Source organism: Dermacentor albipictus, chromosome 8 (genome assembly GCF_038994185.2).
Source record: "Dermacentor albipictus isolate Rhodes 1998 colony chromosome 8, USDA_Dalb.pri_finalv2, whole genome shotgun sequence".
NCBI classification, from domain to species: domain Eukaryota; kingdom Metazoa; phylum Arthropoda; class Arachnida; order Ixodida; family Ixodidae; genus Dermacentor; species Dermacentor albipictus.
The window spans coordinates 4,596,234-4,610,595 of NC_091828.1; the positions used below are offsets into that span (position 1 = coordinate 4,596,234).

General features: G+C 47.3%; 1 protein-coding gene across 3 annotated transcripts in view; it reads left to right on the forward strand.

The window, feature by feature from the left end:
• LOC135910447 (beta-hexosaminidase subunit alpha-like) overlaps positions 1-14,362 on the forward strand; it is a 274,956-nt gene that overhangs the window by 92,294 nt on the left and 168,300 nt on the right. For all 3 annotated transcript variants that reach the window (XM_065442484.1, XM_065442483.1, XM_065442485.1), the window contains 2 exons: positions 10,321-10,429; positions 11,470-11,674. In XM_065442484.1, coding sequence (XP_065298556.1) covers positions 10,321-10,429; positions 11,470-11,674 — 314 coding nt within the window. The remainder of the gene's footprint in view (positions 1-10,320; positions 10,430-11,469; positions 11,675-14,362) is intronic.

The following is a 14,362-nucleotide window of genomic DNA, read 5'->3' on the forward strand; positions in this document are numbered from 1 at the left end:
TTTGTAAATAAAAAGATGTTGATCCATAAATATTTTTATAAATAACGGTTAACTTTGTTATTATTCGCTTTTGCTTGCAGTTTGGTTGTTGCCTTGGCTCTCTCCCTTAGTAGATCGCTTGATTTCTCAACTCCTTGCGATTTTCGCTTCCAGTTCCCAATTTGGCATGAAAAGTGCTATCGAATTAGGGAAAAACAGAGGAGGTAACGGGCGACAGTCATCTTGCTTATGGGTTTAAGGGTTATTGCAGGGTTTCATGATGGACGCTCTTTCACATTATTTTATTTCCCACCTTATCTAACCCATATCACGTGTATATGGTTCCGGGCATCTGTCATCGTCGCGGCGAGCCGTAACTCAAAGAAACAATGAAGCAAAGGGAAAAGTTAAAAGCAATTGGCGTTTTCTCCGGCCGCAACTCGTTCCATAAGAGTACAGACCAGCTGAGTAACAGCCGCATCCCTCTCCTGGTCCCAGGATCAGCCTAAACAAAGAAGGTTGAACTAACAAACACAACAGCTATGCGCGTGACGGTTGAATAGTTGGTGACAACTGAACGCATCTCGAGTTAATCGCGCGGGTGCGGCATCTCAGACAACTGTCCTTCCCATTACAAGAGATGCCGATAACTACCGCCATCTGAAAGGAGTGAAAAAGGCAACATAATGCTGACCGATGAACAGCTGCCAAGTCTCAGCATTGATCTGGCGGCGCTTTAGGAATGTGTGAGGAGTCGTCGCGTGGGTGGGGTTGTGGGGGGGGGGGGGGGTATGCCACATGATTTCGGGGGGGGCCCGGGCCCCCCCGGGGCCCCCCCCTGGGTACGTGCCTGAGGGCGTGCAATACTTCTGGATGAAGTCCTGACGGGACAACAAGAAGGTAGTTGGCGCGGACTGGTGAAAAGTTCTTCTTCACGAGGAGATTGTTTTGAAGCGTGAAGGAAGATAATCCGCGCTTAAATGCCCTGGGGACAACGTCGGTGTGCCCTTCCAAATATTCCACCAGGCCTTTCAGCTCCGGGTCTGCCCGTTGCTGTTCAGCGAAGTCTTCCGCGCTTATCATGCCAAGGAAGGCGTCGTCATCTTCGTCATCTTGCGGCGGCGGGTCAATGGGGGCGCGTGATAGGCAATCGGCATCGGAGTGTTTTCGTCCGGACTTGTAGGTTACAGTGATGTCGTATTCTTGTAGTCTGAGGCTCCACCGCGCCAGTCGTCCTGAAGGATCCTTTATACTCGCTAGCCAACACAACGCGTGATGGTCACTGACGACCTCGAATGGCCTGCCATAAAGATAAGGGCGAAATTTAGCTGTTGCCCAAACGATGGCGAGGCATTCCTTTTCGGTCGTAAAATAGTTGCCTTCCGCTTTTGACAGCGACCGGCTAGCGTAGGCTATCACCTGTTTGACTGCGTTTCTCCTCTGGACTAGAACGGCACCGAGGCCTAGGCTACTGGCGTCAGTATGGATTTCTGTATCGGCGTACTCGTCGAAGTGCGCAAGTACAGGCGGCGACTGCATGCGTCGTTTGAGTTCTTCAAATGCGTCGGCCTGCGGCGTTTCCCACTTGAACTCAACATCACATTTAGTTAGACGTGTCAACGGCTCGGCGATGCGTGAAAAGTCCTTGACAAAGCGCCTGTAGTAGGCACACATGCCAAGGAATCTACGCACTGCCTTCTTGTCGGTGGGCTGCGGGAACTTTGCGATGGCGGCTGTTTTCTGGGGGTCGGGGCGTACTCCGGATTTACTGATGACGTGGCCTAGGAACAGAAGCTCGTCGTAAGCGAAGCGGCATTTTTCTGGCTTCAGAGTGAGCCCTGATGACTTGATGGCCTCTAGTACTGTCGTAAGCCGCCTAAGGTGATCGTCGAAATTTTCGGCGAAGACGACGACGTCATCCAAGTAAACAAGGCAGGTCTCCCACTTCAATCCTGCTAACACCGTGTCCATGACGCGCTGGAAAGTTGCAGGTGCCGAGCAGAGTCCGAATGGCATAACGTTGAACTCGTAGAGGCCGTCTGGCGTGATGAAGGCGGTCTTTTCGCGATCTCTCTCGTCGACTTCTATTTGCCAGTAGCCAGACTTGAGATCCATCGACGAGAAGTACTTAGCGTTGCAGAGCCGATCCAATGCGTCGTCTATCCGTGGAAGGGGGTATACGTCCTTCTTCGTGATCTTGTTCAGACGACGATAATCGACGCAGAAACGTAGGGTTCCGTCCTTTTTCTTCACCAGGACAACAGGGGATGCCCACGGGCTGTTCGACGGCTGGATGATGTCGTCGCGCAGCATTTCGTCGACTTGTTCTCTTATAGCTTCGCGTTCTCGCAGCGAAACTCGGTAAGGGCTTTGGCGGAGTGGTCGAGCGTACTCCTCGGTGATTATGCGATGCTTGGCGACTGGTGTTTGTCGAATCCTCGATGACGTCGAAAAGCAGCTTTTGTATCGCCGGAGCAGACTTCTGAGCTGCTGTTGCTTAATCACTGGGAGACTTGGATTAATGTCGTAGTCTGGTTCGGGAACCATGGTCGTCGGGGTAGATGCGGCGGAATCCGAGAGGACAAACGCATTACTGGTTTCCGCAATTTCCTCGATGTACGCGATCGTCGTGCCCTTGTTGATGTGCTTGTACTCCGGGCTGAAGTTTGTCAGCAGCACTTCAGTTTTCCCTCCATGCAGTCGAGCGATCCCTCTTGCGACGCAAATTTGACGGTCTAGCAGGAGACGTTGGTCGCCTTCGATGACACCTTCTACGTCAGCGGGTATTTCGGTGCCGACCGAAATAACAATGCTGGAGCGGGGCGGAATGCTCACTTGGTCTTCGAGCACACTCAAGGCGTGGTGACTACGAGGGCTCTCCGGCGGTATCGCTTTATCTTCCGACAGCGTTATTGACTTCGACTTCAGGTCGATGACTGCGCCGTGTTGGTTCAGGAAGTCCATACCGAGAATGACGTCTCGTGAACACTGTTGGAGGATAACGAAGGTGGCAGGGTAAGTCCGGTCATGAACGGTAATTCTTGCCGTGCATACTCCAGACGGCGTGATGAGGTGTCCTCCAGCGGTTCGAATTTGAGGGCCTTCCCACGTAGTCTTAACTTTCTTCAACTGGGCGGCGATGTGTCCACTCATGAAGGAGTAATCAGCCCCTGTGTCGACTAAGGCAGTGACTGCGTGGCCGTCGAGAAGCACGTCGAGGTCAGTGGTTCTTTGTCTGGCGTTGCAGTTAGGTCGTGGCGTCGGATCACGGCTGCGTCGTGTTGAACTGAAGTTGGAACGTCGCGTCGTCAAGTCGTCGTTCGTCGGTGTAGTCTTGCCTTCCTGACTTCGTCGGGATGGCGGCGTGTCGTTATGTCGTCGAGATCGTTTCGTCGTCGTCTTCGTCGGCGGCGGAGGATCTTCGTCAGTTCGACGAACAGCAACCGCACCTCCATCGGTTGCTGCTTTTAGTTTTCCGGATATGGGCTCGCTGACCGGCCCCGGGCTGGGCCAGTGTATGGTCGGCGCTGCGGCGACAGGTAGCGTCCTGGTGACGGCGAACGGGATGGCCGTCGAGGGCTCCACTGAGTAGCGGCGAGGTAATCGGCGATGTCACGTGGGCGCTCTCCAAGCTGTGGACGCGGCGCGTTGACGGCGAAACCTCGCAGTCCCATCTCCCGGTACGGACATCGTCGGTAGACGTGACCCGCTTCTCCGCAGTGGTAGCAGAGCGGGCGGTGGTCAGGAGCACGCCAAATGTCCGTCTACCTCGCGTAGGTGCGCTGGGCGACGGGTGGTCGTGCTGGCGGCGGCGGCGGCGGACGACGAAATTGCGGCGTTACAGGGCCCTGGCGCGGTCGCTGAGGAGGGCCTTGACGGCGTACGACGGCGGCGTAGGTCATCGCTTCGGGTTGGGGTTGCGGTAATTGAGGTTGCACCTCCGGGACTCCAAGCGACCGCTGAACCTCATCTTTGACGATGTCAGCGATCGAGGCCACTTGAGGCTGCGACGACGGGAAGATCTTCTGAAGCTCCTCTCGTACGACTGCCCTGATAGCCTCGCGCAGGTCTTCGGAGGCCAGTGATTGAACTCCGGCATAGTTTGTAGCGTTGGTGCGGCGGTCGAATTGCCGGTTTCGCATCTCGAGTGTCTTCTCGATGCTAGTGGCCTCGCGAAGAAACTCGTCGACAGTCTTCGGTGGGTTTCGTACCATACCGGCGAAAAGTTCCTCCTTAACACCACGCATTAGTAGCCGGACTTTCTTTTCCTCGGACATTTCCGGGTCGGCGTGGCGGAATAGGCGGCTCATTTCTTCTGTAAAAATCGCGGTGGTCTCGTTGGGCAGCTGCACTCGGGTTTCCAGTAGTGCTTGGGCTCGTTCTCGGCGTACGACGCTTGTGAATGTCTTCAGGAAGCCGCTTCGGAACAGCTCCCAGGTAGTCAAGGTGGCTTCTCGGTTCTCGAACCACGTCCTGGCAGCGTCTCCCAATGCGAAGACATGTCGCAGTTTGTCTTCGCTGTTCCAGTTGTTAAAAGCAGCGACCCTCTCGTATGTCTCAAGCCAGCTTTCTGCGTCCTCGAACGTTGAACCGCGGAACGTCGGAGGCTCCCTGGGCTGCTGCAGCACGACGGGGGATGCTGGGGCTGCCATTGGGGTGGACTTGGTGGCGATCTTCCTGCACGTCTCAGGTAGGAGTCCGTGCTCTGGGGGCAGTCCTTGCAGCCGGCGGCTAGCTCGCTGGTCTTGGGCGACGTTGGTTTTGTCCTCGGGCTTCGGGCTTGGATCGCGGCTTTGCGGGGGCGCTCGGTACATGAACGCACAAGCACCTCCACCAGATGTCACGTGGTCGTGACGTTGAATAACACAGTAGCAGTACTGTGAACGACAAAACTAACTTTTATTGGGCGAACCTGTGCCCACAAAACAGGCTACACTTATAGCGCAACGATAGCGGCGAACACGCTCGGCGATCGTCGAAAATCTGATCTGCGGGTCAAGCGCGTCGGCTTTTATAGATCAGTCGTCGAATGTTCAAGATTAACTGATGGGACCCGCGTGTCTTCCACAAAGTTCTACACCATTCGTGTCACGCGATGAACTCTGATAACACAAGGTTCGGCGACAACAGACACGCGGATAGAAGCGTCGATAACTTTCCAGAAACGTCGAATACATGCAGGCGCGTCCCTCGCTCTGCGATTACAGTTGTTAAGCGGCGAAACGTGGTTGCCCGATAAAGATAAGTACACGTGTCACTATTGTCCTGAAACATTTTTGGTTTAGTGACTACAAGATTCCGTATGTTCCTACACGGTCTTTTCGACCGAAGGAAGCTTCTTGTATTCCCCGACGGTTTACAAGATATGGAAAGCGAGTAAGAGATTTTTACGTTCTTTTTAGTTTAATAGGTTGCCTCCTAGTGTTCGCCGGGCAAAAACTAAATATAAAATAAAAAAGATGCTGCGATACACTACTTAGTGGGTATACGACGTTGTACACACATGCTCCACCACTTGTCAAATGAATCCTGTGAATTCACTGGTTACTGCAGTATTTGTTGCACTGATCTGAGCATTCTCATGCTATTTTGTTTTCCTTCCTCGCTCTTTACTCTGATGTGTTTTTTATATGTAACTTGGGTTCTGTGTCTATTTTTCTTTTGCCACTCTACTAATTTGATGTTCCGTAATTTTTAATGTGCGTTCATGCCTGTGTGTTTATCTGCGTGGTTCCGCTGCCTGTCGGGCTCTGCCACTCAAGCCCAATGAGGCTTTGGCAGGCCGGATGTTTGTACATTTTTTCAATACTTGGCGCAATAAAGTTTTTTATTATTATTAATATTATTCCTGCCAAGCATTGTCGACTGGCGGTGAGATATCTAAGAAAGCGTACATCATCCTCACCCACTGCGGAGTGGTAAATCCATTTCTGCCAAGATTCAAAAACTAATACAAACTCGTTTTCAAGGAAAGCCTAAACTAACGAAAACATGTCTGCATTCAGAAGTCGATCCCTTTGCTGCGAGCGAAAAATATACATTTATGTTGCAATCAAAGATGTCAATTTAATGCCAAAGTTCGGCTGCCTCAATGAGCGCAGACACTTTTAGCCTACTGCGTGTAAAAGTCACATTTACAAATTTCGGGTTGGCATGCAAAGGTTTTAAAGCTTTGGGAATTTTAATATAGTTGGCAAGTTGGAATATATTACATAATCCTTACGTTCCCGCAACACTTTACAAAAAGCAGGTATCGCAATCCTACATACTCCATATATTGCTGCTTCTGAATCGGACAAATGGGACGATACAGTTCTCCGATTACTGGAATTTCGTACATTAATTGGGGGGAATTTCGTTTTTTAAAATGTGTTTCGAACACGGCAGGAAAGTATGCCTATCACGAAAAAGACCAGCTCTGGAATCTGCTGCTTCACAAAAATAGCTTTCTGCATTATATTGACCCAGTACTGAGATCGAAAATTCCACGACTAGTTCCTCGACAGATAGACAAACTGTACCAGTGTATTCTGCTGAAGGTGGCTGCACGAACAATTACCTTTACCGCATAGGGCGTGCCACAAATTCCTACTGTAGTAACTGCGGCAGCTTAGAGACAACGGAGCCCATACTACTTGAATGCCCCGCGTACCGAGACGAGAGACAATTTTTTGAGCGACAAATGGAGATAGTTTTCCACGATCCATTAACATTACTCATTATCTTAGGTTAAATGCCCGACCCTTCAAAACACTGGTGGGCTTTGGATTTATTGTTCAAATACGTATCAGAAATTGGTTTAATAGGAAAACTTCAACGATATTCGCCAGTTCATATAGAAAAGCCAAAGTTCACCTGCCACTCACCTATAAATATTAGTATCAGGTTCACTTGCGCATTTCATTTTTTTTTTCACTCTCCTCGGCGATCTTTTAACGCATTTCCCATCCGTATACAGAGTAGCATGCAAGCGGTTATGTACACCCCAGCAAAAATCTATTTTTCTAACAACTATTCTCTCTTCCTCTCTCTCTCAAAATGTGCCCTTAATTGCAATTTTAGAACTGTCTTGTATGCTATACCTATTTAATTCGCTTGAGGTGTCGATCTACGTTGGAGTATCTTCTTCAATTGTCTGTTGGGCAATTTCTCTTTTATAGACTTATAGATCTTCAAAATAAAATTTTGCTGGCGCATCTATCCTTTAGGGAAGTTTGGGTCTTTAATGCCATTAGCAATCTATATTGTGCTGGGTGAGTGGTTCCTAATGAAATCTTTTTACACAGATTAATATGAAAGATTTCGCATACCCAGTGGCACGAACCCAAGGAGCCAATTGGGCGTGAAAGAGGGCAATTGAGAAGCGGCACATACACTGTGGCATTATTATGAAAGGTGGCCTATTACCAAGGACCTATGTTTGCCCGAAAGAAATTTAATAATGAGTGCTATGACTAGTGCCGCACATTGGCGCCAATGAAGACCGCAATCTGTGTAGAACTGCAAACTATCTAGAGTAACATACTCATTGACCCGAGTTGGCCTGATTGTTGGTTATGAAACCGGCTTCCACGGCATAGCAGCCCCTTTGACTGCGGCCCACCGGTTAACGAAGTTCGGGGAAAGATGTTAGGCGCGGAGAAAGGGAGAGACATACCGAAACCAGGGTGATGTTCTAAGTGAATGCTAGAAGCATTAAAAGGTTTACTGTCACCAAAAAGACAACCTTCACTTTTAGATGTAACCAACAACATGTAAGGCAATGCAATACATTAGGATCAAAACAATTTCTCTGTTCTTGTGTTTTAGGTAGAACCTCCAGAGCAAGTGATTTTTACTATACGCTATACAAATAGCACTACCATTGTTGAAATAAATATTACACGTTGCAGAAGGACACAGAAAAGTCGTTGATACGTTACACTATTGCAACAACGAAGAAATGCGTGGATCACCAATGCAACAATATCGGCTAGTCACACCAATTAAAATAAAAAGATCGTTAAAAATTATGATTGAGGCGAACATAAAAACTCACGTGAACTCATGTTGAGATGGTATATCATGTAAAAACGGCAATTCGGCGACTCTGCGGTGGGCTTAGGCAACGAACAAATTAAATCCAACGCCCGGTATTGGCGACCTTCCTGGTCCGCGTCACCGAAGCGCTATAATCGCAAATCACTCTACAAATGGAAATTATCTTTTGCTAGACGGTAGGATGTAACACTCAGTCATTTGAAAAAAAGTGAAATGCTCAATACGCATGTCATCGGGAGCAAAGAAAGAACAGTAATTATGCCTCAAAAGATTGTAGGTACTCGAGAGTGAAGAGTACACAGATTTTTCGATGTTGTATTCATGAATTGCTGCAGTGTAGAAACAACGTATGGGCTTAATATTGCGATTAGCATACTTAGGATACTTTACGTACTTTTCGGTGTCTGTCTGTCTGTCTGTCTGTCTGTCTGTCTGTCTGTCTGTCTGTCTGTCTGTCTGTCTGTCTGTCTGTCTGTCTGTCTGTCTGTCTGTCTGTCTGTCTGTCTGTCTGTCTGTCTGTCTGTCTGTCTGTCTGTCTGTCTGTCTGTCTGTCTGTCTGTCTGTCTGTCTGTCTGTCTGTCTGTCTGTCTGTCTGTCGGTCCGTCCGTCCGTCCGTCCGTCCGTCGGTCCGTCCGTCCGTCCGTCCGTCCGTCCGTCCGTCCGTCCGTCCGTCCGTCCGTCCGTCCGTCCGTCTGTCTGTCTGTCTGTCTGTCTCTCTGTCTGTCTGTCTGTCTGTCTGTCTGTCTGTCTGTCTGTCTGTCGGTCCGTCCGTCCGTCCGTCCGTCCGTCCGTCCGTCCGTCCGTCCGTCCGTCCGTCCGTCCGTCCGTCCGTCCGTCCGTCCGTCCGTCTGTCTGTCTGTCTGTCTGTCTGTCTGTCTGTCTGTCTGTCTGTCTGTCTGTCTGTCTGTTTTATATACAACTTGGGTGAGGGGTTGATCGATGTGCTGCTGTGCTGAGAGGACCAGGAGGTTCGGAACTTGCCGTTCAGTCAACTTCTTTCACTTGCGTATATGACACTGGGTATGTGCCGCTTTTCAATGAACTTCTTTGAAGCCAACTTCGGTTACTGAGTATGTGACATGCTTCAATAAACCTCTGCGATTCCATGTTGGGTCAGAAGCTATGGCCAACTCTTCAATTACAAAACATATTTAAAAATTTATCCAGTGCAGAAGGAGTTCCACCCAGTGTCACAACTGTTCAAACAACCTTGTTTAAATTTATATTCGCACACCCGCGATTCGCAGACATTGCGGCGGTGCCACTCGGTGTTCCACTCAATCATTCGCAATCAGAGGTCAGTGCGAGGCCTCGCATTGAGTGCAAATGAAGCTGTGCAGGGTGATATGGGCTGCACAAGTTTTGAAATGGGGAAGCTCGCAGTAAAATAGATTATTTGAATTTAGAATATGCAAGAAAGTAAATGCGCTGGGAGAGTGTTGAAGTGTTTGTACAGGAAAAACATTGATTCACATTGGAGGAAAAGAACTAGAAAGTGTACAGGCAAGTATGTGGCCTGTAGGATGAGTAACACAGAAACAAAGAACGTCAAGCGGAAAGTCAGAGAGGCTGAAATAATCTCATGGGTGGCGGCAATCGAAAAAGAACCTGCCATGAGTAACTGCTTAAGAGGAAAAAACAAAATCAGGAAAGAAACAATTTACGATAACTCAAAGGGAAGTTTATTACTTTTCGATGCGAGAGCTGGATGCCTTAGAAAACGCGCCTGTAAAGCGTGAAGGAGAAGAACCATGGCTTGCTTCTGTAAATGTAGGGAAACGATGGAGCATGTTTTATTAGAATGTGAAGGTATCTGCCCAGTGGTCTATTTAGGCATCACGGGCCTCCTTAAAGCCATTAGGTTCAGCGAGAGCAGGGGGAAAATAAACATGCCCACAAGAGAAATTAGTAAGAGGAGATTGGAAGATTGGTGGAAGAAAAATAGGGAAACGGCAAAAAGCGGAGATATAGAAAAACAAAGTTCACAATAGAGGCTTAGAAAAATTGGTTATTGGTATACATTAGGGTTTTGTTTTCTTATTTTTTCTTTATTCAGCCAGGTGGGACATTAGGCAGTGTAATAGCAAGAGCTTAATAGCGCCACCCACACGTTCGTTCCAAAGGGGACGTCCATAACATCCATCCATCCAAGGAAGCGCGACAGAAGGTCCCAGTTGCATACACGCTTCATACGTAACGTATTTCTGCGGTGACAGTACGGCGTGTGTCTGCATTGTTTTGATGTTAATTGATTTAACGCCATCACTCATCGGGAGATGTATTCTGCTGGAATGTTTCCAGGGTGCTTACAATCCTGAAACGCACGTGTACAGACCCGCTGACGTACAGTACGTGATTGGCGAGGCCGCAGCCAGAGGCATCCGGGTCATGGTAGAATTCGATACTCCCGGTGAGGCATCGTTTGATTTCCTTACTCACTTAGAATGACACTACCTGTAATTTAGAGCATAGGGTGCAATACTAAGTTGGAGGTTGGGTGTGTCGTCTTTTGTATACGCTTTCTCCTACAAGATGTTAAAAATATGTAATTTTTCATACCCTAGTTTGGAAGCATCATATTCGAAGAAATTAACATTCAAATTTCATATTCCTTTATCGCTCAATCATCGCGAACTGATACTCCCTCAGCAAGGGTAGCACTGCATAATACCTTCATCATAGCGAAGTTCGCCCTAGCTACAGCTAACGAAGAGTGTTATGTTCAACTATTTCCTTGTGGAATACACTAGCTTTTATTAATAAATTTGAAAAATCAAAAATGTTTATTCAGGAGCTGAAAAACTGTCTACTATATTCCTTGAAATGAAAATATTAGTTCGTTCCAGCAATTCCTCCAGTGCATGTGCCAGCAATGCAAGTATGGGTTAAAATTCCGTGTCTAGATTTTTACGTAATTAGGCTACTGTGTGCGCATAATTGTAGAAGTTGTTTAAATATTATTATTGCATTCCTAATTACTTACAAGTATATCTTTGTGTCTATTTATAGTAAATCTTTTATTTATAAAGTTGTAGTTGTTTATTCTGTTTCTGCTGCTAATATTCACGTTATTTCTTTAAAGTTTAGTATGAAAATGTCCTAATGCAGTATAGCAGTCTGCGACACACCTTGTTTAACAACATGTAATGACAATGTGTGGTAGTTGTAAAGCTAGATTTTGTATTCTTCTCTGAAGATTATGACTTTTAATATGGTCTCCTCCTGCCTTAAAACTCTAACAAAATGTAGTTTTTTTGTGGGAGGTGATCAAGTAGCTAGCTGCCTTATCCTTATGTTCTGGTTCGTTCAAGCATCTATTTGGACGTCTTCAAGTCTAAACATCCTCATGTTCATAGGTGTCGGCGACAACGTAAAGCGAGATATTAAATGCTATACAAGGAAGGCTACGCGAAGCACCTATCACTCCTGCCTGTTTGCGTGGAACTGCAGGTCACACGTTGTCGTGGGGCCAGGCGTACCCCGAGCTGCTGACCACATGCTACAAAGCCGACGTGCCGAATGGCGAGCTGGGCCCTGTGGACCCGACGCGCAACGAGACGTACGTTTTCATGGCGCACTTCTTCGCCGAGGTGGCGCGCGTCTTTCCTGACCGGTACCTCCACCTGGGGGGCGACGAGGTCAACTTCGACTGCTGGTGAGCAATCGCTGCATGTGCCCTGACAGTTTCAACTGTTACTGCAGTGGCTCAGTATAATGGCCATACATGCCACTGTCTGTTTATTTTCTTGATTACTTATTTTATTTTTGTTTATATTAGAATACTGCAGGGCAGTGTGTTCACAGCAGGAAAGCAAATGATACGAAGTGTTTGTGAAAATACGAGTACCCGATGTACAGCTTGACTGACAATCGTAACAAAAATGAGTATTCAGGCGTAACAACAGGGCTATAGCTCTGCATTTATAAAACAAAATTTCGCCAACATGGTACACTCCTGCAACACGTGAAGGCGAAAGACTGCTGCGCACGTGGTAGCGCATTAAGTTATACCATTCGACAGGTCAAACTTCTTTGGAAGGCATAAGGAACATCAGTGGGAAGTAAACGGTGTAGCGCTGGAGGTCGACCTCCTCAGCGACACATGAGAGTACTTAATGCACTACCTAAAGGTATATTTTTTCTTTCTTTCCTTCATTCACTCTTTGTTTCCTTCTTTCTTCGTTTCTTTCGTTCTTTCTTTCTTTGCTCTTTAGGCAATTCTTCTTTTTCGTTATGTCTTTCATTCCTTCTTTCCTTTTTTTCTTTCTTTCATTCGTTTGTTCATTCATATTCAGCCACTGCATTTCTGCTTGCTTACGGTGGTTTGTGCCATTGCTGGTGATGATTAACAGGCTTAGATGGGCTAGTTGGTTACGCGCTTGATAGAACATGCTTATAACGGCGTGTTTCGCAGACAGGACACAGAAAGAATACGCGCAGGACAGACACCAAACTGCAAATTAGCTTTATTGAGGAAAAAATTACATGAGCCGCAGTTGCTACGCAGTAACATTAGTAACAGCATTGCCACAGTGCACTTTGTCAGCACAAAAGCAGATCATCATGTCGCACTTCACTACTAACAGTCCTGATCTGCGCAATAGTCAAGACACATATATCACCACGCTATAACACATTCTACGATCTTCATATTCGCGGATTCGCGATGCTTATTGTGCAAATATATATCTTCTTTTCTTGGTAAATTAAATGACGCCGTGCTAATGCAACCTTCTCCTTCTTTTTTATACAAAATGCCTCAAACAATTTCCTCTGTTCTCGAGCCTTGAAACTTCTGAGTATACAAGTGCCTCTGTACACTGGTGTAAACAAGTACCTTTTGCAATGATCCGCCAAGTGACCCCCCGCTATGAAGGCCTGCACACTTGCTCGATGCTCCCTCAAGCAGTCGCCAACAGAACAACCAGTCTGGCCGACGTAACATTTCCCACAAGAGAGTGGAATGCGGTATACGACCTCCTTTGGCAGCTTACAAAAGGCACAACATGCTTTTTTGCGCATTTTTGCGAAGTGCGTGCACAGTTCACTGCACGGCATATAGGTGCCAGTTTCTCAGGGGCAGAGAATACTATGGAAACGCCATTCTTTCCGGCCATTTTCTTCAAGCGGTGGAGAGGTTAGGCAAAAAAGGCACCACCGCAGTCTAACGTGGCCGTTCTTTCTCAGCTCCTCTACTCCGTGCACTTGTCTCTACTTCACCAATAAGACATTCTACAGCAGACGCGATGGTTTCACTAGGAAAAGCCCTTAGCCGGAGCGTCATAACTTGGCTGTTCACGCTCAGAGTTTTAGTGCTCGAATGACCGTTCGAGGGCGCATCTAATACAACTCAATGCGATGCCTCTCATATCAAGTTTTGAGTGGGCCAAATGATGGTTCAATAAACCCTTTTTTGATCTTGGCTGATATATCCAGCGCACAGCATCATATCCAAGCATCAAGCGCAAGTCCAGAAGGTGAAACTCCCTGTTCAATGGAAATTCATGTGTTAGCTTCAGCCCTCCGCAACTGGCCTTAAACCTATCCAGCATGTGTCTAACCTAAAGGCTTTCCGTGTCCTCTCTAACACCACGCATGATAAGACGATAATCATCTACATATCTATAAACCTTTACCACTGATGCTTTCCCAACGCTTGATTCAATTCGATTGTCACAATATCCAGGATACAAATTATTTAGCAAAGGCGCGATGCATGACCCAATGCAGATCCCTTGTCTTTGCAGGAAGGATCTGCATAAGGTAAAGCATTGCGCCTTTGTTAGGTAATTTGTGTCTTGCGTAATTTGACAATCGAATCAGAAGTTCCGTGCAGTGAACATTGCACGCACTTCGCAAAAGCGCGCAAGAAAACATGCGGCACAGGAGGTTGTATGCCGCAATGTTATGTCGGGCATACTGGTCGTTGAGACATTGACTGTTTGAGGGAGCATCAAGCAAATGTGCGCGCTTTCGTAGCAGGGTGTCACTTGGCTGACCATTGCAAAAGGTGCCCATGTACTCTGGTGTACTTCCACGTGTTGCCTTTTATACTCGGAAGTTTCAATGCTCAAAAAGAGAGGGAATTGTTTGAAGCATTCTGTATATAAAAAGAGAAGTTTGCATTAGCACTGCGTCACTTAATTTATCAAGAAAAGGGACCTATTTCCGCAATAAGCATTGGAGGACCGCGGATATGGAGACCGTAGAATGCGTTATAGCATGGTTAAAAATGTGTCATCAATCTTGCGCAGATTAGGACTTTCGGTAGTGAAGTGGCACATGATGATCTGCTTTTGGGCTGACAAAGTGCGCTGTGGCAATGTAGTTTCTAACGTTTCTG